This window comes from Sceloporus undulatus, chromosome 10 (genome assembly GCF_019175285.1).
Source record: "Sceloporus undulatus isolate JIND9_A2432 ecotype Alabama chromosome 10, SceUnd_v1.1, whole genome shotgun sequence".
NCBI classification, from domain to species: domain Eukaryota; kingdom Metazoa; phylum Chordata; class Lepidosauria; order Squamata; family Phrynosomatidae; genus Sceloporus; species Sceloporus undulatus.
In genome coordinates, this window is record NC_056531.1 from 7256486 (window position 1) to 7281448 (window position 24963).

The window sequence follows — 24963 nt, forward strand, 5'->3', positions numbered from 1 at the left end:
GGCGACCGTATTGTGTTAGGTCTCACAAGGCAGTTGTAGAGTTATCAGCACTACTGGAGAGACATAGATGTTCTTAAGACAGAATAATTAAAGTAAGTTTCCTGTAGTGAACCTGATTGCCAAAAAGTGTCTTCTAAAGCATTCTTTTGCACTAATAGAAGGAGGTATAAAAGTAGTTATGCAGAAGAAATGTGAACATGTTGGAAAAGGGTAGGCAGTTGTTAAGATCTCTCCACTGCTCTGTTTCTTGTAGTCCCTGCAGATTTAGATCAAATTACTTTCCATTACTTTTGCCCTGTGATTCAGTATGGCAGTGCTATTACAGATTCTGCCATTCACATGTGTTTTAACCTGTTCACAGGGACCCTACAATTGTTTCAGAGGTACTGTATATACTCATGTATAAGTCTAGAAATTTTAGTCAAAAAATTGACTCCAAAAACCTGAGTCGACTTATCCATGGGTCAGTGTAAGTACTGCACTGTACTTTAATTCGTTTTTAAAAAAAGATCCCTCCCCTTGAGAAAAGCAAGAGTGTCATCTGTTCTGGAAGCACTCACACCCCCTTTATATTTTTTCATCCATCAAGCCTTTTGTATGCTGGATTTTTGTATATTTTCTGGCACTGTTTTCCTTTACTTCATCCTTTGCATCCCTTGTTATACACCCTTAAGTTTTGCCCTCAACTTATCCATGAGTCATATCAAAATCCATAATTTTGGCCCCAAAACGTGCCCTCGACTTATACATGAGGTCGACTTATAGTCGAGTATATACGGTAGATGGATTAAGGCTCAGCAATTGACAGGCGGGTTGCTATAAATTTGGCTTATTTGCAGATACGTATTTACAAAACAATGAAAATTTGTTGGTAGTGCTCAACTACAATAGCTGTCATAATTTTGTGTGTGTGGTAAATGGTCCTGGAGGAATAGTTTTGTATGTCAGAAGTGAATATGACCCTCTCTGCACACACATTATACAAGTCAAAAGTCGCAGATCAGTGTCAAAACCTTGGTGAATGTTTTCTTTGTCTGGCTTTCTTTTCCTTTCTTTATTAGAATGATTATTGTAATTGCAAACTCTGGTTAAGAAGGGTTGGTGTTATTTATGATTTAAAGGAATGGAGATTTGCAAGAGGGAGGTTAAGCAGCACATTAATTCTGTGTTAAATGAACAGGATGATGCTTCTGTGGTTTTAGATGATCTCAAAGGCATTTCTACAAGATTTTGCCATTTTACCCCTTCTCCATCCTTGGCCCCTTATTTTTTCCACAACTGAGTCATCAATCAATGTCAGTTTGCAAAATGTTTGTGAAGCAGGGTTGGCTACCAAGTGATCTTTTTTTAAAAAGCCGTTTTTAAAAATTGATTATTCATTTAAAAAAAAAAAGGTCTGGCTATGATTACTGTTTGCCAAAATTCTTACTGAAATAACAATGACTGCCTGAATTTAAACATTTTAACAGTTTATTGGTAGTTGGTCATTGTTACACCAGTATCCAGTATTTGTTCAGATTTATCTGATATTTGATATTGATGTTTTTAATTGTTGCCTGCTTATTTTATCTAATTCTATCTTGTATTACCTATTGTTTTATATGTATTTTGTAGAATGTACACCATTGGCAGGTTTCATTTTTATCGATTTTATTATTTGTATGTACAGCACTGTGTAAATCTATTGTGCTATATAAATAAACAACAACAACAACAACAATAATAATAATAATAATAAATTTAATTATAAGTAATGGGCTGTAACAGCCCTGAACGGTTGGCTTGAAACCGCCCCTTCTGAAGACGGATTGGGGCAGCAGCAACCACATGCTGCAGCCCCAATCCACCTTGAAGCTGGCTAAAAAAAGAGCAGCAAAGATCCACTCCTTTCTCGGAGGGCAAAAAGCCAGCTTTTCTGGTCCCGCCAAAGCCAGCTTCATGATACTCTGGTGGCGTGTAAATGATCAAGATGGTTTCAGGGTGGCTTCTGGATGTGCAGCATCAAAATGCCGCACCCCAAAGCCGCCTGGATGGCTCCATAAAAGGGCCTTGTGTTTGGCCCCTTAAACTGCTTATTCTTATTTTGATCTGTCTCTGAGAGTACTTTATATGTTTTATTATGTGTAATTACATATATTCAGATTTAATAGGAATAAGAAACAGTAAAAATGGCATTTTATTGAAAAATGTAAATAATATCAAAGTCTAATTACTTTGAATTGTTAATGTTAGAAAGCATTAAAACATGGTTGATCAAGCTTTCTAATTCATAAAACAATGTTTCACAAATTATAGTATAATGAGGATTTTTTTTCATTACAACATTAATACAAAACAACAATGACAATGGTTTAAACCAAAAAACCCAGGTTGTTTTTTTTAAAAAAACTTTTCCCCCCCAACTTTAGTCCCACATTTAAATTGTAAGACTAGTTGTGTGTTACAACATGTGTTCTAATTAATAGTTGCTACAATGAAGACAGAAAATGTGGAAGAAAATGAAGAACCTTTTGTTGCTCCTTTAGGACTGAATGTACCTTCTGATGTAGAATTGGTAAGTTTTTATATATATGTATATGTATGTGTACCTTTGTGTGTGTATTTAATACAGATAAATTCAAGTAAATAGTTCTTAAAAATCAGTTTGAAATGCTTCCTATAAATGTTGACCAAATTCCTGCTATCTTGTGTTTGACTTTATTTGAAGTCAGTAGAATTAGGCTACAACTACAGAATTGAGAGGCAGCATACGTTTTCAAGAGCAGAGTTGGCCAAACTAATCTCACATCTTTTTTGATCACGTCACTAGTTTAGTGGTGGGAATGCTGTAGGAATACATATGACTGAACCAGAGCTTGAAAAATAGCTTCTTCTTTTTTTAGCATGAAAGAGTAACTTTTCCAAGCTTTGGCCACAAACATATGGTAATTGATCTACATAAAATACAAGAAGCAATCTTGCTACTTAGACTTGTGGTTTCACATCTCAGCTTTAATATCTGAACATAGATTGATGCCTGTTGATGAAAGGAAAGCACTTCACCATCTCCAGATTCTGAAAATGTATGAATTCTTATGGTAAAATATTAATTAATTCTCCTTTAGATCAGGGTGAGGAACCCATGGCCCTTCATGTTGCTTGGCTGCAACTCAGGGTTTGCTGGTGACCTTTGGGGGCCTGGGTGAATTGAGTCCAGGATACCTTAGGGTCTGCCCTCTCCTCCCATATCAGCCTGTCTGTGCCTTAACACCTGTGTCCCAAATATAGTGGAAGCATGATTGATGCAGACAAGGGGAAAGGACTTTTTTCTGGATTCCTTTTCTGGAGATTTTAGCTTGGTACCCTCTTTGACTACATTTCTGTTCCTGTCAGATACCTTCTTGTTAAGGCATGCATGTTTTATTTGTATTGTTCAGTTTCTATTATATTGCTTAGCACGTTTATTGTATATTACCCTTGAGTATGCTCATAGCAGATACACCAATACAGTCGGCCCTTCTTATACACGGATTTTTTATACACGGATTTAAGCATACACGGTTTCAAAATGTTCCAAAAAAGTATAAATTTACCTTGATGTTCCATTTTTTATTAGGGACACCATTTTGCTATGTCATTATACTTAATGGGACTTGAGCATACACGGATTTTGTTATACACGGGGGATCTTGGAACCAAACCCCAGCGTATAACAAGGATCCACTGTATTGAAAGACTGGGGCAGGTTTGTTTTCTATAAATACTGTAAATCATGACAGCCAATATGAGCAATCATTCCAACAATATCTGGAGGACCATAATTTCTCCACTCTTGCTTCAGAGATCAATGCTAGAGATACCATGAAAGACCAGGTGTAGTGCTCTGGCTGTTTTTAAGCCTCTTAAATTTTCTACCTTGCATGTTATAGTGCTATGCTATTGCTATTCTTTGTGGTCTCCGTGACTCACACATGGGATGCAATGTCCCTGTGCAGTACTGGTCGGAACTTCCAATCAGTATGATTGGCGCTTTTTGGTGGTAGACCCACCCATCTCAGCCTCCCTATATAGTGTCTCTTGTGTGTCTAGGCTCCAGTTCTTTTTTGTCTGGTGCAGTAGTAGCATTGTTAAGGGCTTCCACAGCATTTCTCTCTTTCACTTTTGATTTTGAATGATGGATTGTTTAAGGCTACCGTTTTCCCTCAAAATTTTGGTATTTTTGGCTTCTTTGGATTTCCATGGCTTCCTCATCCACCTTCAAACAGTGTGTTGAATGCAAGGGTAAAATCCCTGAGAAAGATAGGCATTCCAAGTGTCTCTTGTGCTTTGGAGAAACCCACAACGTGGCCACGTGCTCCCATTGCCAGGTCTTTACATCACAGGCTTGTCACAACAGCCAGATTAAAATTCCTTCTTTGGAAACAATCCCTCTGTGTTCCGACCTCATCAGCCCAGCATGCTGCTCTTTCTCTGGCGCTGCCAAAAGCCCACACAACCAAACAACCTTGGGTTCCTCTGAGCAGCTCGCAATTCGCTATGCCAGCATGGACTTACCTTCTGCCTCGATGAGGTCTGCTGAGAGCTCCATACCATCCTTGATACCGACTCTCCATACCAAGATGGTCTCGGTTTCGACTCATATCTCTGGTACCTCAAAGGCTTCTCAAAAGAAGAAAAAGAAAAACAGGTCCAAGTCCTCTCAAAGGCTTGACAAATCTCGACAGACCCCACCTCTGAGTCAGTACCAACCCACTTCACTGTCTGGTTCCTTGTAATGGCCAGACTATGATGACTGTCAGGATGATGATTGTCAACTCCTCATCTCTGTTTCCCCATGATCTGCCATGTGTCATCCAATTCAAAAAGCTCAACTCCATTGGTAAGAAGCCTTGCTCTAATTCAGCCCTTACTTTTCATATAGCAAATTACCAAGCCTGCATTGGCAGCTATCACCAATTTCTATGGGAAAAATTGTCTCCCTTCCTCAGTTTTCTCCCTGATGACAAAATAATTTCTACCACCATTCTCTTGGAGGCACACACCTTAGCCTCGCAAGAAACTATGACAGTTCAACACCTGGCCAGTCCACCTTATAGGCACATTCAACGCCATAGTGGACTTCCTCAGCAGAACGCCTTTGTCATCGTAAGAATAGATGGATCACCCTCAAGTCCTTCACCCCCTATTCCATCACTAGGGATTTCCAGACACAGATCTCTTTGCTTCTCCGCTGAATCACCAGTGCAACCTCTTCTGCTTGAGGTTCCCTGTAGGTTCAGGAAATTGTGGAGACTCCCTTCTTTTTGAACTGTCTACTCTACGCCTTTCCCCCTTCCCTCTGATAACAAAAGATCATTGCCAATTCCTCCCTCCATAACTGTCATCTTTCGGCCTGTGAGGGAGAAAATTAGGCTGGCCCAGCTCCATCAGGGCGAGACTGAAGAAAATGAGCCTTCCGTCCAGTCCATCTGCCTTGGTCCAGGCCTCAGAGGGAGAGAAGAACTGCTGGACCTGATCCCCTCCCCCTTCACCATTCCCTTCTCCTTTTGTGTCATATCTTTTTAGATTGTAAGCCTGAGGGCAGGGAACCATCTATTATCCCCTCTGTTGTAAGCCGCCTGGATTCCCAGTGATTGTTACAATTAGTCAATTGCCTTTAAAAATTGACTTTAAAAACCTGAATCGACTTGTCCGTGGTACTGTACTTTAACTCTTATTTAAAAAGGAACCATCCCCTGGTGAAAGGCAAGAGTGTACAGTTGATCTTTGGTATCTGCGGGGGATCTGCCCCCCCCCCCCCGGCAGACACCCAAATTCATTGATGCTCAAGTCTCATTGTCATTAATGACAGTGCAACTATGTGGCTGTGCTGCTGTTAGGGACAATGGAACTGAAGTCCCAACTCCCTCCCTCCTCCTCCGAGGCTTCTGCCCCCTGCTTGGCTTCGGTGGCAAAGGCTGGAGCCCCGTCAGCCGGAGGGAGCTGGGGCTTGAGTCTTGGAGGCCCCCCTTCAAGCCCAGCACCCAGGACAAAGCCTCCAGGCTCTGAGACTCGAGCCCCAGTGCTGGCTCCAGCTCCCTCCAGCCCACAGGGCTCCAGCCTCCACCTCTGCACCATCTCCAAAGCCAAGCTGGAACCCCGTTGGCCAGAGGGAGCCAGGCCTTGGAGCCTAGAGGCTCCATCCTGGGTGCTGGGACAGGGGGTCGGGCTCCGAGACGCGAGCCCTTCCCTGAGTCCAGCTCCCTCTGGATGGTGGGGCTCCAGCCTCCGCTTCCAAAACCAAGCTGGGGCAGAAGCCTCAGAGTGGGAGGGAGTTTGGAGAGAGGAAGGAAGGAGGGACCTCAGTCCAGCTGTTCCCAATGGCGGTGTGGCTGTGTGCACACACCACTATTGGGGACAGTCCATGGATACCAAGGTCCCACTGTAGTCTGTCATGGAAGCAGTGACCCCCCCCCCCCATGCACTCATCCATCCAGCCTTTAGTGTGAGCACAAACAGTTATGCCTGCTGGAATTATGTAAAGTTTTTTTGGCATTGTTTTCCTTTGTTGAAAACTCCTAAATTTTGTCCTTGATGTATCCATGAGTTATATCAAATTCCACAATTTTGGTTCCCAAACCTGCCCTTGACTTATACATAAGATTGACTTACAGTCAAGTATATAGTGTGCCTGTGTTAAACGCGGCGCACCTTACACAGCATCCAGCATATGCTGGAAGCCTCACCGGAGGAAAATCCTCATGCACCCCAGAAGAAGTAATTGGGGGTGTGCCCACGGCACATGCCCTGCGCCACGCTGCAAACACAAGCCCCATTACTTCTAATGGGACTTGAGCGTACAGGTTTTTTCCTTTACACGGGGGGGGGAGGGGGGTCCAGAACGGATCCTCCACGTAAGGGAATGATAGAATCATAGAATTCTAGAATTGGATGAGACCACAAGGGCCATCCAGTCCAACCCCCTGCCATGCAGGAAATCTCAATCTAAGCATCCCCGACAAATGGCCATCCAGCCTCTGCTTAAAGACCTCCAAAGACAGAGACTCCACCACACTCCGAGGGAGTGTGTTGAACTGTCAAACAGCCCTTACTGTCAGGAAGTTCTTCCTAATGTTGAGGTGGAATCTCTTTTCCTGCAGTTTGCATCCATTGTTCTGCGTTCTAGTCTCTAGAGCAGCAGAAAACAAGCTTGCTCCCTCCTTAATATGACATCCGTTCAAATATTTAAACAGGGCTATCATATCACCTCTTAATCTTCTTTTCTCCAGGCTAAACATCCCCACCTCCCTAAGGCGTTCCTCATAGGGCATGGTTTCCAGACCCTTCACCATTTTAGTCGCCCTCCTTTGGACACGTTCTAGTTTCTCAATGTCCTTTTTGTATTGTGGTGCCCAGAACTGGACACAGTATTCCAAGTGGGGCCTGACCAGAGCAGAATAGAGTGGCACTATTACTTCCCTTGATCTAGACATTGTACTTGTATTGATGCAGCCTAAAATCACATTGGCCTTGTTAGCTGCCGCATCGCACTGTTGATTCATGTTCAACTTGTGGTCTACTTGGACTCCTAGATCCCTTTCACATGTTGTCCCCCACCCTATATCTATACATTTCATTTTCCCGCCCTAAGTGCAGTACCTTACATTTCTCCGTGCTGCATTTCATTTTGTTAGATTTGGCACAACTTTCTAGTCTATTCAGGTCATTTTGAATTTTGATCCTGCCCTCTGGAGTATTAGCTATTCCTCCTAATTTGGTGTCATCTGCAAATTTGATAAGTATGTTCCCAATTCTGTCATCCAAGTCATTGATAAAGATGTTGAACAGCACTGGCCCCAGGACAGAGCCCTGTGGGACTCTACTAGTCACTTCTCTCCAGGATGAAAAGGAGCCATTGTTGAGCACCCTTTGGCTTCGGTCAGTCAACCAATTACAAATCCATGTAACAGCTGTCTTGTCTAGCCCACATTTTACAAGCTTGTTTGCAAGAATGTCATGGGGAACTTTGTTAAAGGCCTTACTGCATGGTCCCCTTGTATGTACAGCGCTGTGTACATTTACAGCGCTTTAGAAATAAACAACAACAACTGTATATGGTTTTCTACACTGGCATTCTGTTGGGTATTAAATAATAAGCCTCATCAAGAAAAGACTGCCTTACCAAACATAGGAGTTCTGGCTCTCACTTATTGTTTCAGTGGCAGCCTAGATGTGGACCAGCTTTGGTGAGAGCAAAAAATCTGGTGCTAAGCTGCTCAAAAAGCTTCTGTTTCATACTATCTCCAGTCCCTGTTTAGCCAGTTAGTTAAAAGATCTAATCTCTCTCCCCCCTCCAATATCTCATCCAATCAAAAAGAGATCTTAGTCATTTTATTCAATGGTTGGAGTATGGTTGGTGTCTTTGGTTATTTGCCATCCTGATTCCACCTGCAAAGAAGTTTACCCTCAATCATATCTACTGGACATTCTCTCAACCCTATACTGTGTTATTTGTTATAAGCCAGTCAGTTACTTTCATTTTCTTGCAAGCTTTCTCTCTATTTATAATTAGATTAGCCACAGGCCCAGAGTTAGCATGCAATTTTCATAATACACTATCTAATACAGATCTGATACAGCTTCAAGAATTTAAATTAGGCATACAGAACTATGAAAATCATCACAGCCTTTTACATTTTTACCATGCTTCCAAAATGAGGACAATTCCATACCAATCTGGGGTACATTTGCCACAGTGGGAGTGGAGGTGGGGATCTTAACTGGATGAACTGAATTCTGTGAAATTTAAAATATATAACTCTCTTCATTTTTTTGCCATAGCCACCAACAGCCAAAATGCATGCAATCATAGAACGGACTGCAAATTTCGTCTGCAAGCAGGGGGCCCAGTTTGAGATTATGCTGAAAGCAAAACAAGCCCGAAACTCTCAGTTTGACTTTCTGCGGTTTGACCACTACCTCAACCCCTACTACAAGTTTATTCAGAAAGCTATGAAGGAGGGGAGATATGCTACACCTGCAGAAAAGAAGAAAGATGAGAAAAAAGGTAAGCTATCTTTTTAAAAAAGATACTCAGCCTTTGTTTCTGTCAAAATCATTCTGGCTTCTGACAGTAGAGAGAATTGTTCTCTAATTCCTGTTGCAGATGTTACGAATAGTTGTGTTGGCACATCATTATGCAAAGTTTATGTGTTAAGGATGGCCTCTCAAGGGATAACTTGACGTTTGACACTATTTATTGAAGTTATTTTTAAAATTTCTTTTGAAAATCCTAGATCATAACATTACTACACTTTACCTCTTTGTTGGGGCTCCCCCAAGTTATATACTTGGCTGGCTTTGGGTTATCATTGAGCTTGACTTTACTGATAAAAGCTTTCTCCAATGATTTGATGAAGTTTTATTAGCAAACACTGAGTATAAGAAAACCAATTCAGCGGTGTTATACAGACTCATTTGATCTTCACTGGACAGGGACTACACAAGTAACAAGTATAGATGTGCAGATTTTGCAGTATCTGTTTACTGAATCAGAATGAGCTACCTAATACTGTGTGTATATTCCGGTACAAGTATTTTAAAGGTGATCTGTGTTTTACACTAGCTTTTTGTATGCACACATACTTCCCATTTACTCTACAGTCCCTTACCTTGTGAAGAGGGTTTCCCCTTCATATTTTAAAGACTTGTATTTATTTATTTTCACCTTTCTCCTTGAAAGGGGCCCATGGTGGCTCACAAATAAAATTGTTTAAAAGATTTTACAATTAAAAACAATTTTAAAAGATTTTAACAGATAGCCAGAGTCTCGGATTCAAACACAGAAATAAATCCACTTGAGTTGAGTATAGTAATGTTATGATTCGCTAATGTGGCTGTATTTGTAATGCTCTTTACAATTTTGGTTACACCACCACTAAAAAAGGATGTTGTAGTGCTTGAAAAGGCATAGAAAGGGCAACCTAAAAAGTATTTGGAGACTTTGCCTACAAGTAAATGATAAGTTACTTGTTGACTATTAGGGACAGAAAGGGAAGAGGTAGATTGCAGAAGTATGGAAGATGTCTATAAATTATGAATGGTATAGACAATAGATTATTTTTCTGTGCCTCATTCAATAAAATGTATGGACATTAGATTCAGGAGAGGTTGAATTTTTTGCAGAGTAACTAATTTGAAAATACTCCTGACCATCACAGTCAACATAGGCACCTATCATGGGTTTTCTGGTTTTGGGTTGGGGGTTGTTGGTTTTGTTTTTTTGTTTGTTTGTTTGGTTGGTTGGTTTTTGGCAAGATTTTTTTAGAAGGTGTTTGTCTTTTCCCCCTCCTGAGGCTGAGAGAGTGTGACTTGATCAATGTAACCTAGTGGGTTTATACAGCCAAGTGACAATTTGAACCCTAGTCTCCAGAGTCGTAGTCCAGCACTCAAACCCCTACACCCTGCTGGCTCTTCAATGTAGGCATAGCTGGCTTTAAGAATGCTTAGAGTTATAGTCCAGCAACATTTGGAAGGATGCATTTTGCACCATTGGGACAAATCTTTGATTTAAGTGAAAGAGGGTTCCTCCATCTGAGATAAACATAGGTGTTTGAGCTTAGCATGTCCACATTCAACACCCAGTCTGCTGATATTGGGGAATGCTGCTTTGGATATGTCAACTGCAGACTCCTACTGTTTTGCTCTCTTTGTTATATGTCAATAATTTCCCCTAAATCAGATGGTTTTTGGAATTGATTTTTCCTTTCTCTCCCTTTGTGTCATAAAGAACTGATAACTTAGGAAAATAAATAACGAGTCAAGTTTGACAGAAGGCAGTATACAGTATTTCAAGCTTCTCAAAAACCAAACTTGTTTCATTGCACCGAGTATTTTTTTTTCCTGGTACCCACAATAGTCATTGGATTGTACGTGGTAATGAGTAGAGTTTTATAACCTTATTCATTTTTAAATGACTCTAAATTTTTAGTAGCATTAATTTCTGTTTTTTAGAGCTACTATATGTCTTTATAAAATATATCTTTTTCATTGAACTGTTGTGGGAATTGGGGTAAAAACAGAAAATAAGTGTTGAAACTTTTGCTGATGGCATGGAGTTTTTTAGATACAAGGTAATTTCAGCATCTTCTAAAATTCTGGAAGTTATAATACAATGTAATAATGACTGTTTTGTAATGTAAACGTATCTAATTGCTTTTTATTCCTGCATAGTCAGTCCAAAGCATGAACTGGAAAGCTTCAGACATGAGGCCAAGGGATGTGTTTAATTTTAATTGCTTGACCTGTAAATCTCCTTAGTCATTGATGCATAAAAAATGATCTATTCAAAAATTCTGGAAGCCATTCCTTTCCATGTCACTCTGAAAGGGAAAAATATAACCATGCCATTTTTCCATAGATGCAAGAGAGGATGCTGATGAAGATGATGATGATGATGATGCTGATAGCGATAATTACCTGCATCCAAGCCTCTTTGCATCTAAAAAGCGCAGTAGACTTGAAGAGCTTATGAAGGTATTTAGCCATACAAAGATACATGTCCAGAGTTGTGTATAGTGCTGTGTGTTATCTTTATTTTTTAAAGAACATCTCAGCTGCTGGGATTCAGCAAGCAAGAGGCTTCATAAACATCCTGTAGGATTTTTACTTTTTTCTTTCATTGACAGGCCACTGTGCCATCACAAAGAGACACAAATGTAACAATTTCTGACATTCCCAAGTGGTTTTCCCTGTAGCTTGAGCAATTCTGTTTAAGAAACTTCAATCCCAAAGCCTGCTTTAGATTGTGAAATTAACAGTTGTTTTTAAAATCTTGGCCAGCATTTCCTCACTGCCATCCCTGTTCTAAAACATAAGTAAGTGGGATGTGCCACACAAGATAGGGGAAACATTTTAAAGTGCTGCATTTATGAGGAGTAGCAGTTTAGTTTTGCAGGTCTTGTCCCTAATTCATAGCAACCCCATCTCTACAAAGAATTGTGGAATTTGGTTAGAGGTTTGTTGTTGTGTGCCTTCAGGTTGTCTCTGACTTATGTTGACCCTAAATTGAACCTATCATGTGTATTTCAGGGGCTGAGAGTGTGTGACTTTCCAAGTTCACCCAGTGGGTTTCTATGGCATGTGGGGAATCAAACCCTGATTTTCAGAGTTGTACTCCAACACTCAAACCACTACGCCACATTGGCTCTCTCCCAGTTACAGATATTTAAGTTTAAACTGTCCTACAGCCTTTTTGAACACAGATTTAATAAACTGAGACTAAGAAGTCTGCCGTGTGAGAAGGAATGAAAATCTGATGTCTGTGTCTGTTTTTCTCCTTGCAGCCTTTAAAGGTGGTGGATCCTGATCACCCATTGGCAGTGCTTGTTCGCAAGGCACAGGCTGACAATAACTTGGCTGCTCCTCAACAAGCTGAGGGAACATCTGTTCCATCCTCACAAGTAGAATATTCTTCAGACTGTAAGTATATTACGATAAAAGGATTAAGAATTTGAGAAGATTTGTGCGTATTAACAGGACCTGGAAGGATTATTGTTAATCTCTAGTGTTTAGTAGAGGTGCCACTTCATAGCGTGATTGTATATTTGCTCTGTAGTTTTTCTTTCAAAATTCTTTTGATGCAACTGGAAGTTTTGGAAAACAAAATAGAATTGTGCTTATTTATTTACCAGACATTGCTTGGAGTTGTGTATCAAGGACTTGCCTATTTTCTTTTTTAACAAAATGGTGCCCAGTGTTGATAAGATCAAACCCAGTGCTCCCTTCGAGGATACCAGTGATTTGTATTGAGAACTCTCCCCTGGAGATTGAAAGTGACTTTGGTATTTTATCTATATTGTAACAGGAGGAAATAACTAAAGCCATGGTTATTAATGTGATTAGTGAAAGACAAAATGCCAATAATAATATTTGATAGAATGCTGAGACAATTTCAGAGAGTCTCTGAGGCATGAAAGTGTATTTGATTCTGAGGCTTTTATGGAAGTTTTACTTCTGTGCAGCAATTCCTTCCCACTAGAAATCAGGCAGGTTCCATTTCATTTGAGCAGACAGTAAAAATTACAATGTTCAATTAGGTTTGTGGCTTTTAAGATTGATTTTTTTAACATGACTGTTAAAATTACTTGTTGTAGTAGTTAATATTATGTTTATTTATATACCACCCATTTCCCAATTAGAGATTTAAGGCAGCAATAACAACATACATAGGTAAAAATTTATAGTATAAAAAAAGTTTTTAAAATAATCAGATTATCAAAAGATTAGAAACAATTAAAAACACCAACTATTAAAAAACAACAAATAAAAAACACCCATTACATGATGTAAGGGCTGTTTTCCCCTTAAAGGTTCATTTCTCAAAGGCCTGCCTTGCTCTCTTTCCTGCCTGCAGAAGGATAGCAAGAAGGATGCTAATCTAATCTCTCTGGGAAGGGAGTTCCAGAGCCTAGGAGCAGCCATGAAGAAGGCTGTCCCATGTTCCCACCAAATTTGAGGGTGGTGAGACAGAAAGCAGGGCCTTTCCAGAAGATTCCCAGAAGATCTGAAATGTGGTCAGATTTGTATGGGAGAATGCAGCCCTTCAAATAACCTGGGCCTTAACCAACCGGGGCTTTAAGTCATGATCTGAACTTTGAATTGTGCCTGAAAACAAATTGACAAGTAGTGGAGCTGTTGCAACGAAGGGTTTATATATCCCCAGTTTAAAATATATATAAATAAAGATTTTATTATTATTATTATTATTATAAAATTTGGCTGCAACTATTTGGACCAACTCTCTTAAAAGATAGCCCCACATAGGATGCATTACAGTAAAACAGATGGGATATAATTAAGCCATGTGTCAATGTGGCTAGGCCTGACAGCTCAAGGAATGAATCATAGAATTGTAGAGTTGGAAGAGACGGCAAGGGCCATCCAGTCCAAGCCCCTGCCATGCAAGAAATCTACATCAAAGCATCCCCGACAGATGGCCATCCAGCCTCTGTTTGAAGGAGATTCCACCACACTCTGAGGGAGTTTGTTCCACTGTCTAACAGTCCTTACTGTCAGGAAGTTCCTCCTAATGTTGAGATGGAATCTCTTTTCCTACAGTTTGCATCCATTGTTCTGCGTTCTAGTCTCTGGAGCAGCAGCAAACAAGCTTGCTCCCTCCTCAACATGACATCCCTTCAAATATTTAAACAAGGCTATCATATCACCTCTTAACCTTCTCTTCTCCAGGCTAAACATCCCCAGTTCCCTAAGTCATTCCTCATAGGGCATGGTTTTCACCATTTTAGTCGCCCTCCTTTGGACACGCTCCAGTTTCTCAATGTCCTTTTTGAATTGTGGTGCCCAGAACTGGACACAGTATTCCAGATGAGGCCTGACCAGAGCAGAATAGAGTGGCACTATTACTTCCCTTGATCTAGACACTATACTTCTATTGATGAAGCCTAAAATCGCATTGGCCTTTTTAGCTGCCGCATCGCACTGTTGACTCATGTTCAACTTGTGGTCTACTTGGACTCCTAGATCCCTTTCAGATGTAGTTTCATTCAGCCAGGTGTCCCTCATCCTATATCTGTGCATTTCATTTTTCCACCCTAAGTGGCGTGCCTTACATTTCTCCATGTTGAATTGGTGGGAAGATAACAGCTGGCCATATGACCACCGGAGTAATCTTTGGAGAACACTGGTTCTTTGGCTTAGTAACGGAGATGAGCACCAACTAGATATTCATGTCAATGGGAAACCTTTATCTTTTTCATGGAAGCATAGGCGCGTTACAGACCGCCCAAAACAGGCAGTCTCGCGCCGCTGCCGGTTGCTGCGTCCGGGAACCGCAGCAGCCAAACCGCGCGGTTCCCGGGTGCAGCAAGAAAGAATCGCCAAAATTGTGCTTCTTCCCGGGCCCTGGAAGTGGTGCCGCGAGGCGTGTATTTGCGGCGCCACTTCCGGCATGCGACGTCCGTGACGTCAAAATGGCGGCGCCCATCTGTGTGCGGTGCCGCCATTTTGACGCACTCATTACGCGCACGGGGCAAGGCGCTTCCTGACGCGCCACCCCTTGCGTGTAACGACGGTGCCTCTGTGGGCCCGTCTGTAATGCGCCGTAGTTTCCCAGTTGAGGGAGACAGTAGTCCCACACTTTATTCTGTGCTGATGTGGCCTCAGTTCAGTTCTGGGTGCCTCATTATAAGAAAGATGTAGACAAGAGTCCCACACTCTTTTCCACCAATTATCTATTGTTAGATCACCTGATTTCCAAGATCTAACTATTTCTAGGCATGAGGAAGAAAAGCAATTAAATGTGTTCAGGTTACTGTTAGTATCAACACAAAGGGATAACAATAAAAGAGCAGGACAGAAATGAATGATTTGATCTGTAATGCGAGATCTGATCTAGAACCACAGTCCAGAACCTTTTCACATCGGGGAAGTCAAGCCACATATGTTGATATGATCTCATAGCTTCACAGCCTCTCCAACAGGATGGGGGAACATTTTTAATGTTCTCGAAAGCTGAACTGGTGTTAAATATCATTTAAGGATAATCTTCAGAACCCCTTGTTTTGTAGCAGCTGATCATGATTTAAATGGGGCAGACGACCATATATGGGACCCAGCTGCATCTGATATCTCTAACTTGAGTTCTGATTGCTAAGACTTTTGCACAGAACAACCTTGACTATATGTATATTCAGTTAAGTGATTGTATATAATTGTAGCAGTACCCTTACAGGGATAATGACTTCCTGGCTCACTATACACATTTCAACGCTATCTAACCCCACCTTCAAGGGGGTATCCTGCACTCATCTATTCTCACCAGCTATAGAAACATGGGTGCTACCTTGGGTATGACTGTATTTGGAAGAGGGTGCAGTGATTTATATTTTTGTGTTGCTAGAACTATAAGGACTCCTCTGCAGGATGGAAATAAATAAAAAGCACGGTGCCAGTAATAGTAAATGAACTTCCTTGAAAACTCATGCCCATTACCAGTGTTGTCCTACTAGGAGCAACCCCAGGAGAAGATTGGATGTTTTCTGAGATATACATTTGAAAGTATGAGTAGGTCTGAAATGTCTGCCATCTCACACAGATTTGAAGTGTAACCTAGCTTATCCCCAGAATTCTCTAAAGCACAGGAGGTTGAATTACTATAATAACTTTATTTATTTATGTTATATTTATATCATACCTTCTTTCTAGTGCACTCAGGGTTGTGTATATGTCTCTCCTCCTCCACTTTATTATCTGGTTATTCTGTGAGTTCATAACGGAGTTACTCAACAACAATGTTTATTGATTAGCCCATGGGCCATCTCAAAATACAATAAATACAACAAAACTTGCATAGTGCTCTGCATAAGAATGCTATATAAAAGGTTAAATAAAAAGAATATAATCAGTTACTGGGTAACTGATTAAAGTTAGAGTGGCCTTTCATTGGGCCCAAACAGACAGGCCAAAATAAAGCTGCTTTGGGTCACTTTAGAGGCATACTGTTTAAATGATGCATGCGTCCTAAGAGGCTGGAAGCCAAGCCAAAGCTACGCTCTAATCCTAAAGACTGGAGCGCAGCTTTAATGCAGCTTCTGGCCTCTTAAGATGCTTATGTCATTTAAACAGCATAATTTCAAAGCAACCTGAAGCAGCTTTATTTTGGCCTGTCAGTTTGGGCCCATTGTTTCCTTACTTGAGGGTGAGGAAGTGGCCCAAGCTTACCTACTGTTTCATGGCTCCATGAGGACTTGAAAATGGATAACCCATGTTCTAGTGTAACACTCTAAAAAGTTTTTTCCTGAAATAATCCCTTTAAGATCACATATTCTGCTTGCTTAGCCAGCTCCTTCTCCATCCAGCATCCAAGTCTCAAAGGCTGAGATGTGGTGTCCGTTTTTTTCCTCAACAGTTTATGTAAGTTGCATCTTTTCCTGATGCAGAATTTGTGGTAACAGCATGTAGAATTCTGAAAGTGTATTACCCAAGTAATAAGGTACTATAAACTTGTTCAGCTTTCAAGCTTCTAAGGCGCGGGACAGACTGTCCAAAAGGACGGTCTCCCGGCGCCTAGCTTTGGTCCGCAGGGAAGCCGCAGTCTCCAGACTGTGGGATTTCCCCACAGACCAAAAAGAACCCGCCAAAACCGGGTCCTTCTTGCGGTGTGATTATGACGCCGTAGTGTGCCAATGGCGCACTCGCGATGTCATAATGGCGCCGCGACGTGCAGACACGAGGCGTCCATCACGTAATGATGGCGGCGCCCATCTGTACAGTACACCGCCGTTTTGACGCCCTCGTCACGTGCGAGGGGCTTCTAGAAGCACTGCCCCTCACACGTGACGAGGGCGTCCTATCGTGCCCGCCTGGACTGGGCCTAAGTCCCCTTTTTTTCTGGTCCAAAAGAGAGCAATCCCACACAGAAAACTATGGCAGTTTCCTAATTTTAATTGAGTAAAAAAGGGATGCCAAAATGAGTCAATATATAAAGGAAATATGTTTTTGGATTCTTTTCATGTGTCCTTGTCTCATTTACCTGGGCACTGTTTACATACTGATTGTGATGTGTTTGCCTCATCTCAGCCAATTGATTTGGCAGAAAGTGATATTTCCTTTTCCCATGGAAAGGTGGGGTTGATATCTGTGGTGCTGTGTGTGTTTTCTTTTTACTTTCTTTTTTGTGAGTGCACAAAACATTGATCATAAAACTTATTTTTATAGCAACTGTGGCAGCCATGTATTACAGTTACTACATGTTACCAGATGGAACATACTGCCTCGCTCCTCCCCCACCAGGAATTGACATGGCTACTTACTACAGTGCTTTGCCAGCAGGAGTAACAGTGTCTAGCACTACAGGAGTAGCCACAGTAACTGCGCCTCCACCTCCTGGCACTACGCCACCACAATCCTCTGAGACAGTTGATGACACTAGTGGGGGAATGCCTGCCACAACTTCTTCAACAAGGTATTGTGTTATAAGCCTGTCTTGGCATTTTTGCAAAAAGTAACAAGGATACAGTGAACCATACAGTGAGTTGTCCAGTTTCATGGGGACTTAAATTTATGAAACAATAATCCCTCCTCCACCTGCAGAACAAGCACCGTTAGAATGTAAAAGTAGAACTGTTCACTTGGGAGGAATGTCAAAACAATAAGTAATATTGCACAGAGGCCTTTTGATTTTCTATTGAGAATATAGCAGGCACTTTGGGAACTGTTGACATATTTTTACCCATCCTGAGTCTTCAGGATGAGCTGGACTTATTGATTAGAAATACATAAATAAAGTATGTGCAACAGAGCTCGAGAGATGCCCAGAAGAGAGTTAGGGCTTCATAAGCCACCCCTCCCTTCCTTTTCTTCACCAACATCGAGTGGATGTTAGTAATGACTAACTTCTCAGACAAATTTCAGAAGCTGCAACAACATATTCAGGATCAAACCCACAGTGAATAAGCAAGTTGGTTTGAACTGTTGACTGGTACTGTATAGCACCATATTTTGATATAAATGAAAAAGCCTACATCCAGTTATTAATCCCAACCAGAGGAGAATGGCTGAATTAGTGAGAACTTGCTAAGACAGTGCTTATATAACTTCACTTGATTTAGTGGGTCTACTCTAATTTCAGTTGGCTTTAAGCCAAAAAGTCCAGATGAGCTATAACTTTTCATTAAAATGATTCACCATGGCCCGGGACAGATGGGCGCAATGGGGCGCCATCGTCACGTGTGAGGGGCGGCGCTTCCAGACGCCCCTCGCATGTGACAAGGGTGTCAAAATGGCTTTAGATGTCTCCAGCCCACCAAGTCTCTGTTATACATATATACTGTTTAAAGTAATATTTACCTTCCTGCATAAGGACTTCAAACTCATCTTGTTTGATTCCAAAATTTGCTGCAGGGGTATACAGACATCTAAAGCCTTGTTTGTTCCTGTGTGTGTGTGTGTGTGTGTGTGTTAAACAGCATGGGGGACAGCACCATGTGCTGAGAGACACCAAAGACTAGTGGCCAGGGTATCAAACAGGCATTCCCCAGCACCACCATCTGACTCCACCTCTCCAAGAAAGGCCAGGACCACTGCAAAACTGCCTCCAAGTCCCATCCCAGAGAGGCAACCCAGGAAGATACCATGGTTGATAGCACTGAAAGCCACTGAGAAGTCCAGCAGAACCAACAGGGACCCAATCTCTCTGTCTAGTTCCCTGCATAGGTCAACTTCCAAGGTGACCAAATTTGTTTAGGCTTTGGTGCATCTCCTAGGAAAATGGTGTGCATATTCTTCTCCAGATTTTCAATTTTGAAGTGTGCGAGGATATTCCTTTACTTCTAGAAATGCTTTTTAAGTTGCAGACAAATCTCTTTCATACAGAAAAGCTACACGTGCCCATTTTCATCACAGTGGCTTTATAGTAGATTTGGCATTTTGCAGGAAGAAAGGAGCTTTTATTTAGAACAAGTGCAGGAAAAGTACAGACATCTCAAATGCCATCCCATTTTTTAAAACTGACAAAGGCCTCTCATATCTTCTACACAGTGGGGTTGGGGAGGCATTTTCACTGCCCTTACCCCTGTCCTTGAGCTGTTTCAGGCCTGTCGGGAGGCCTGGTCTCAAAACCAGGAGTTTCTGGTTTTGAAAAAAGGTACTTCCTAGGCCTAAATCATGTTGGAGAAGTGGGCAAAAGTCTTAATTGAAATAGCCCATCTCTGTTTTATTTATTTATTTCATTTCATTTCATTTTTAGACTGCCTTTCTCCCAGAAAGGGACCCAAGATGACTCATAAATAAAAACACTTTAAAAACACATTACAATAAAAACATCAAATAAAAACAATATAAATTACATACATTAAAAACTACAGTACCCACCCCATATAACAAACACCGTATAAAAGCTTGCCTGAATAAAACTGTTTTTGCTTGCCAACAAAAGGCAAGCAGGGAGGGGGCAAGCCTAGCCACCCGTGGAACGGAATTCTACAGGGTGGGAGCAGCCACCGAGAAGGTTCTCTCTCGTGTCCTCACCAGGTAAGCCTGCGATGATGGCAGGACCGAGAGAAAGCCTTCCCTGAAGATCCTAGGGCTCTAGCAGGATTGTATGGAGAGATATGGTCTCTCTAGTTCCCCACAGGGCACAAAAGGTGAAGGTACAGTCTTCTGAGGTCTGTTAGAACTGGAGGCATTTGCAGCCCCTGGACCTTGGACACTTGTGCACCCTCGCTTAGACTCAGCAACTGACTTCTGCAGGTTGTGCTGATTCAGTAGATAAATGTTCTAACAACATTAAGAATGTATTATAATAAATATATTGTGATATGGTACATATAAATAAATATATATCAACAAGAAAGAAACAGATTCGTTTGCGGTATAATGCAGCGTTCAAGTGAAGCAAGTTGCTGGCCTTCATAATTAGACAGTAAAGTTTAAGATATCCAGATGTTATCTAATGGAAGTTCTGAAATCAGAATGTTTCTAAGGAGACCACCCCGTTTAACTCGCTTCCTGCAGTATGCTTGAAGTTTCCAAATTTTGCTGCAAATCTTGGTGCCAAAATGGTTCAGATTTAGTGATTTCATACAAGTTGTAGAACTTTTAATTTTGGTTTGGCATCTCTAGCCACAAGCCAGACCCAAAAAAACCACAAAACCACAACAACAACAACCTGTGGCTTTTTTTTAAAAAGTTTGTTTTGTCATTGTCCATGAGTAGTGATATGAAAAGTTATCCCCTCTTCTGGTTTAATGCATTGTGTATAAATAATAAACTCTCAATTTTTTTCCAGCACAATTCCTCCTGTCGTTGCCATCATTCCACCACCTCCAGACATTCAACCTGTAATTGACAAACTAGCTGAATATGTTGCAAGAAATGGGATTAAATTTGAGACCAGTGTTCGTGCCAAGAATGATCCTAGGTAAGTGTAAATGGCTTTTTTCATCATGTCATAATATTTTATGACATGATGAAAGTGAATAGCTTCTTTCTCTCATTGATGGTGTGTTTAGCAATGAAAGCTTTTGAAATAATGTGCTGTAATTCTTATATGGCCCTTGGGTGGAACCAATTTTTGGACTTTCTCTCTCTGCCAGGGACATCTCTCCCATGCTTTGGTCCTGATAGTCTTAGAGTTCTTGATGACTGGCTGAATCGGGTCTGTGCCTCACATCCATTAAATGTTATCTATCTGCAATGTGCTCACATCCCTCGGAGTGTGGTGGAGTCTCCTTCTTTGGAGATTTTTATATGGAGGTTGGATGGCCATCTGTGGGGGTGCTTTGATTGTGTATTCCTGCATGGCAGGGGGTTGGATTGGATGGCCCTTGTGGTCTCTTCCAACTTTGTGATTCTATATATTTTAAAATTCAAGAGACTGCTTAACATTAATGGTAAAAACTTTGGGGGGAAGCAGACGGGCAGCAAGGAGTGACCTCAGGCCTCTCCAGGCACAGTGATGTCAGGACTGACAACTGCCACTGTGGTCCCAAGCCAGCTGGTGCCAGGAGCCAGATTTTTTCTGCTCCTTTTTGATCTGGTCCAAAGGACCAGATCACAGTTTCAGAGTGGCTTCTGGCTGCTTTGGGGGCATACATCATTTGAACACCACACCCCTAAAGCCACTTCTTTTGGCCCATGTGTTTAGTGCCATTATTGCCTTCGATTTTTTAAGCTTTTGTTTCTGAACATGTATATCTTATGGGCATTTAGGCATAGGTTATAGTGGGCTTGTCAGAATCTGGTTGAGTCTGCCATGAATTGTGTGTATGGTTGGGCTAATTAGTTATTCGTGTAGTAATATAGGGAGTCTTTATAATTGTATAACTTTTGTATGGTTTATATGAGGGATGATGAGAGGTGTAATGCTGAGAAAGACCTTCATAGTGGTTTACAGTGAAAAGAATTGCTTGGTATGGAAATGCTCAGATGTTTGTGGGATGCAGCTTCTCACGGGAGACTAGATGTTTAAGTGGGGCTGGGTGATTAGACCAAGAAGGATGGTACGTAGATATGTATCGATTTATGGACAAATCATAGCTAAGCCTACAAAGTATTAGGGCAGAGAAATGTGAATATGAGATTTGTGTTTTGGGATGATAGAAGTTCTGTTTGCAGACATCTTCCTGCTGATACCTATGGTTACTGGAATAAAGTTCTTGCAGTTTGAAGTACAGGAGGCTGGTTCACTGAACTGTGGCGGGGGGAAGGTAGTTCTTAAGATATCCCTTGGTATCCACTGAGGTTTAGTTCTAGGATCCCCTGTGTATCCCAAACTCTCTGAATTCTCAAGTCTCATAGTAAAAGGGTGTCTCATATATAAAATGACAAAGTCAAGATTTGATTTTTGAGGGTTTTTAAAAAATATTTTCAAGCTGTACATATTTGAATCTGTGGATAATCTGTGGATATGGATGAGCTACTGTATTATTTCTTAGAATGTCATATACTCTCTCTATACCTCAGATGGCGGCATAGTAAATGATGCCTTTAGTACTGATGTGTGTGTATTTTAGTACAAATTACATTATTTTTTTTCTCAACAGATTTGAGTTCCTGCAGCCTTGGCACCAGTACAATGCTTACTATGAATTTAAGAAACAATTCTTCCTTCAGAAAGAGGCCAGTGACAGCTCAAAGGTAGAATCAAAAAGTTTGAAAGAAACAGTGGCGATTTGCTTGGTTTTACTAATACTGTATGTTATTTTTATAGCAGCTTAACCTGAGCAGCCAAAGCAGAGAAACCAGTTCCAGTAAACCTATTTAATATGTTAAATGCATGATGGCTGGATGGCCATCTGTTGGGGATGCTTTGATTGTGATTTCCTGTATGGCAGGGGGTTGGACTGGATGGCCCTTGTGGTCTCTTCCAACTCTACAATTCTATGATTCTATGATTCTATCTCTGCAAATAACAATTCACAGCAGCTCACAATAAACGATTATCAAACCAACAAGAAAGGTTTTACTGATATAATGCATCTTATGTGTAGCAGCCAGAAATTAAGCGTACAAGATGCATTTGTAAGAATGTTGACTGGAGCCAATTTTAGGGAGCATGTTACCTCCTTTAAAACCCCACAACAGATTCGAGCCAGGCTAGCTAAAATGCTGCTTCCTTTAGTATGTTCCCTCCCATAGCCTGTAGTAAATTGAAGAGGTCCAACTAAATTTTCTACTACCAACTTGTTTATAATTGTTGGGAACAAAGGAAAGGGAAATGCTGTTGAATTCCCGTCCCTGTTTGGCCCATTTTTTCTGATTTTCACCGCCATGATAACCATGTTTCTTGTTTGTTCAAGCATAGATTTAGCTTTTGCCCTCTGTTTAGATGTTTGTTGTTTTTTGTCTCCCTAAGTATGTTGTTCTTATCTGGTTGAGTTATGGTTTTAATTATGTAATGTTGCAGTTACTTTACTGTGAGCTCTCCTTGCATTTTTAGGTGAGCATGAATATTGTAAATAAATAACACTTGGATGTGTGGCTTCATATATCTTGAGTCCCAATAAGTGTGGACCATGAGTTTGTAGCTTTCATGTGGCAGAGAGTTTTTTTCTTCTGCTGTAGAGGCAAAAGTGAAGCACTGTGAATCTTACAGTTTCTTGACATAGTTCTTGTTGTGAACAGAAAGAGTTCAGCTGCCTCTTTCTAAGATTAAAAATGACCTAAAATATAGAGCAAACAAAAACAAAGCAACAAAAAAACTAAGAAAATCACTCTGTCAAGAAACGGCCACCTCCCCTTCACAGTTCAGAAAGCAGGCCATATATATTTCAAACAGCAAGAATTTTATTCCAGTAACCATAACTGTTAGCAGGAAGACATTTATAGATAGAACTGCCATAATCCACAAGTATTGGCATAACAATAAAGTAAGTTTATTTTACAATAAAGTAAATAAAATAATGTGCTGCCCTTACATTTTACAGGCTTCACTGTGATTAGGGTTGCCATTTCACGGTGGTGGGCGGGACTTTCCCGCCCCCTGGGGGGCGTGCCCCGTCCCGCCCCCACCCCCGGGTGGCTGCCCAACTCTGAGCTCCCAGGGCTGCTGCCTGCCTTCTATAGAGTGCTGCCTGTGAAGCATGCCTGGAGCAGCAGCAGGAGGACTGAAACCAGCAGGGGCGGGGTCTGCTGCACTGCCCTGCCTCTATTGGCCAGCCTTCTGCTTCCTTATTTGGGCAACATCCATGCAGGGAGGAATTTACATTCAGGCGAGCTGCTTCCCCTCTTTCTCTTTCCCCTCCTTCTCTTCTTATTATTGTTCCGTGTTCTTTTTCTTCTCCTCCTCTTCCCCTCCTCTTCCTCCTCTCCTTTTTCTTCCTTTCTTCCCCCTCCTCATCTTCTTTTTCTCTTTCTTCCTCTCTCTAAGCCCCCCTCCTCTTCTTCTCAGGGGTCCAGGGCTTCTCAAGGCTTTGCCCCCATTAGAAAAGAAAAAAGGCTTTGGATCTGTCCCATAAATCCCTCCTAAGTTGAGACATACCTGGGAAAAAGAGGGGGTGAGGGGTTTGGGAGGGTTGGAGGGGGCAAGGAAAAGGTGGAAGGGGGGAATTCCTAAGAAGGCTTGGGAGTGAGAAATGTAGTTTTCAATGGCACAAAGGACTGCCTGTGATCTTGCAAATGCTATGCCTGCTTGGAAGTGGGAAATGTAGTTTGCAATGGCACAAAGGACTGCCTGTGATCTTGCAAATGCTATGCCTGCTTGGGAGTGGGAAATGTAGTTTTCAATGGCACAAAGGACTGCCTGTGATCTTGCAAATGCTATGCCTGCTTGGAAGTGGGAAATGTTACTGGTAGCAATTGGGGGGGGGGGGGGGGAGGTGTTTGGAGCAAGAGAAGTACATTCCTTCTGTCTAGGAATAATGCCAAAATGTCCTCCATTTTGAGTATGCCTAAGAAACATGCATTTATATTAACATTTTTAAAAAAGTATCAATTTTTTCATGTGTCCTCCATTTTTTAAAAAACATGTCCTACATTTGAAAATGT

The 24963-nt window shown here is 41.4% G+C and overlaps 1 protein-coding gene across 6 annotated transcripts in view; it reads left to right on the plus strand.

Moving 5' to 3' along the window:
• Positions 1–24963, plus strand: part of LOC121916478 (splicing factor SWAP) — a 239106-nt gene that overhangs the window by 13555 nt on the left and 200588 nt on the right. For all 6 annotated transcript variants that reach the window (XM_042441582.1, XM_042441580.1, XM_042441581.1 and 3 more), the window contains 7 exons: positions 2466–2554; positions 8800–9025; positions 11378–11493; positions 12303–12438; positions 17695–17941; positions 20765–20896; positions 22521–22614. In XM_042441582.1, coding sequence (XP_042297516.1) covers positions 2466–2554; positions 8800–9025; positions 11378–11493; positions 12303–12438; positions 17695–17941; positions 20765–20896; positions 22521–22614 — 1040 coding nt within the window. The remainder of the gene's footprint in view (positions 1–2465; positions 2555–8799; positions 9026–11377; positions 11494–12302; positions 12439–17694; positions 17942–20764; positions 20897–22520; positions 22615–24963) is intronic.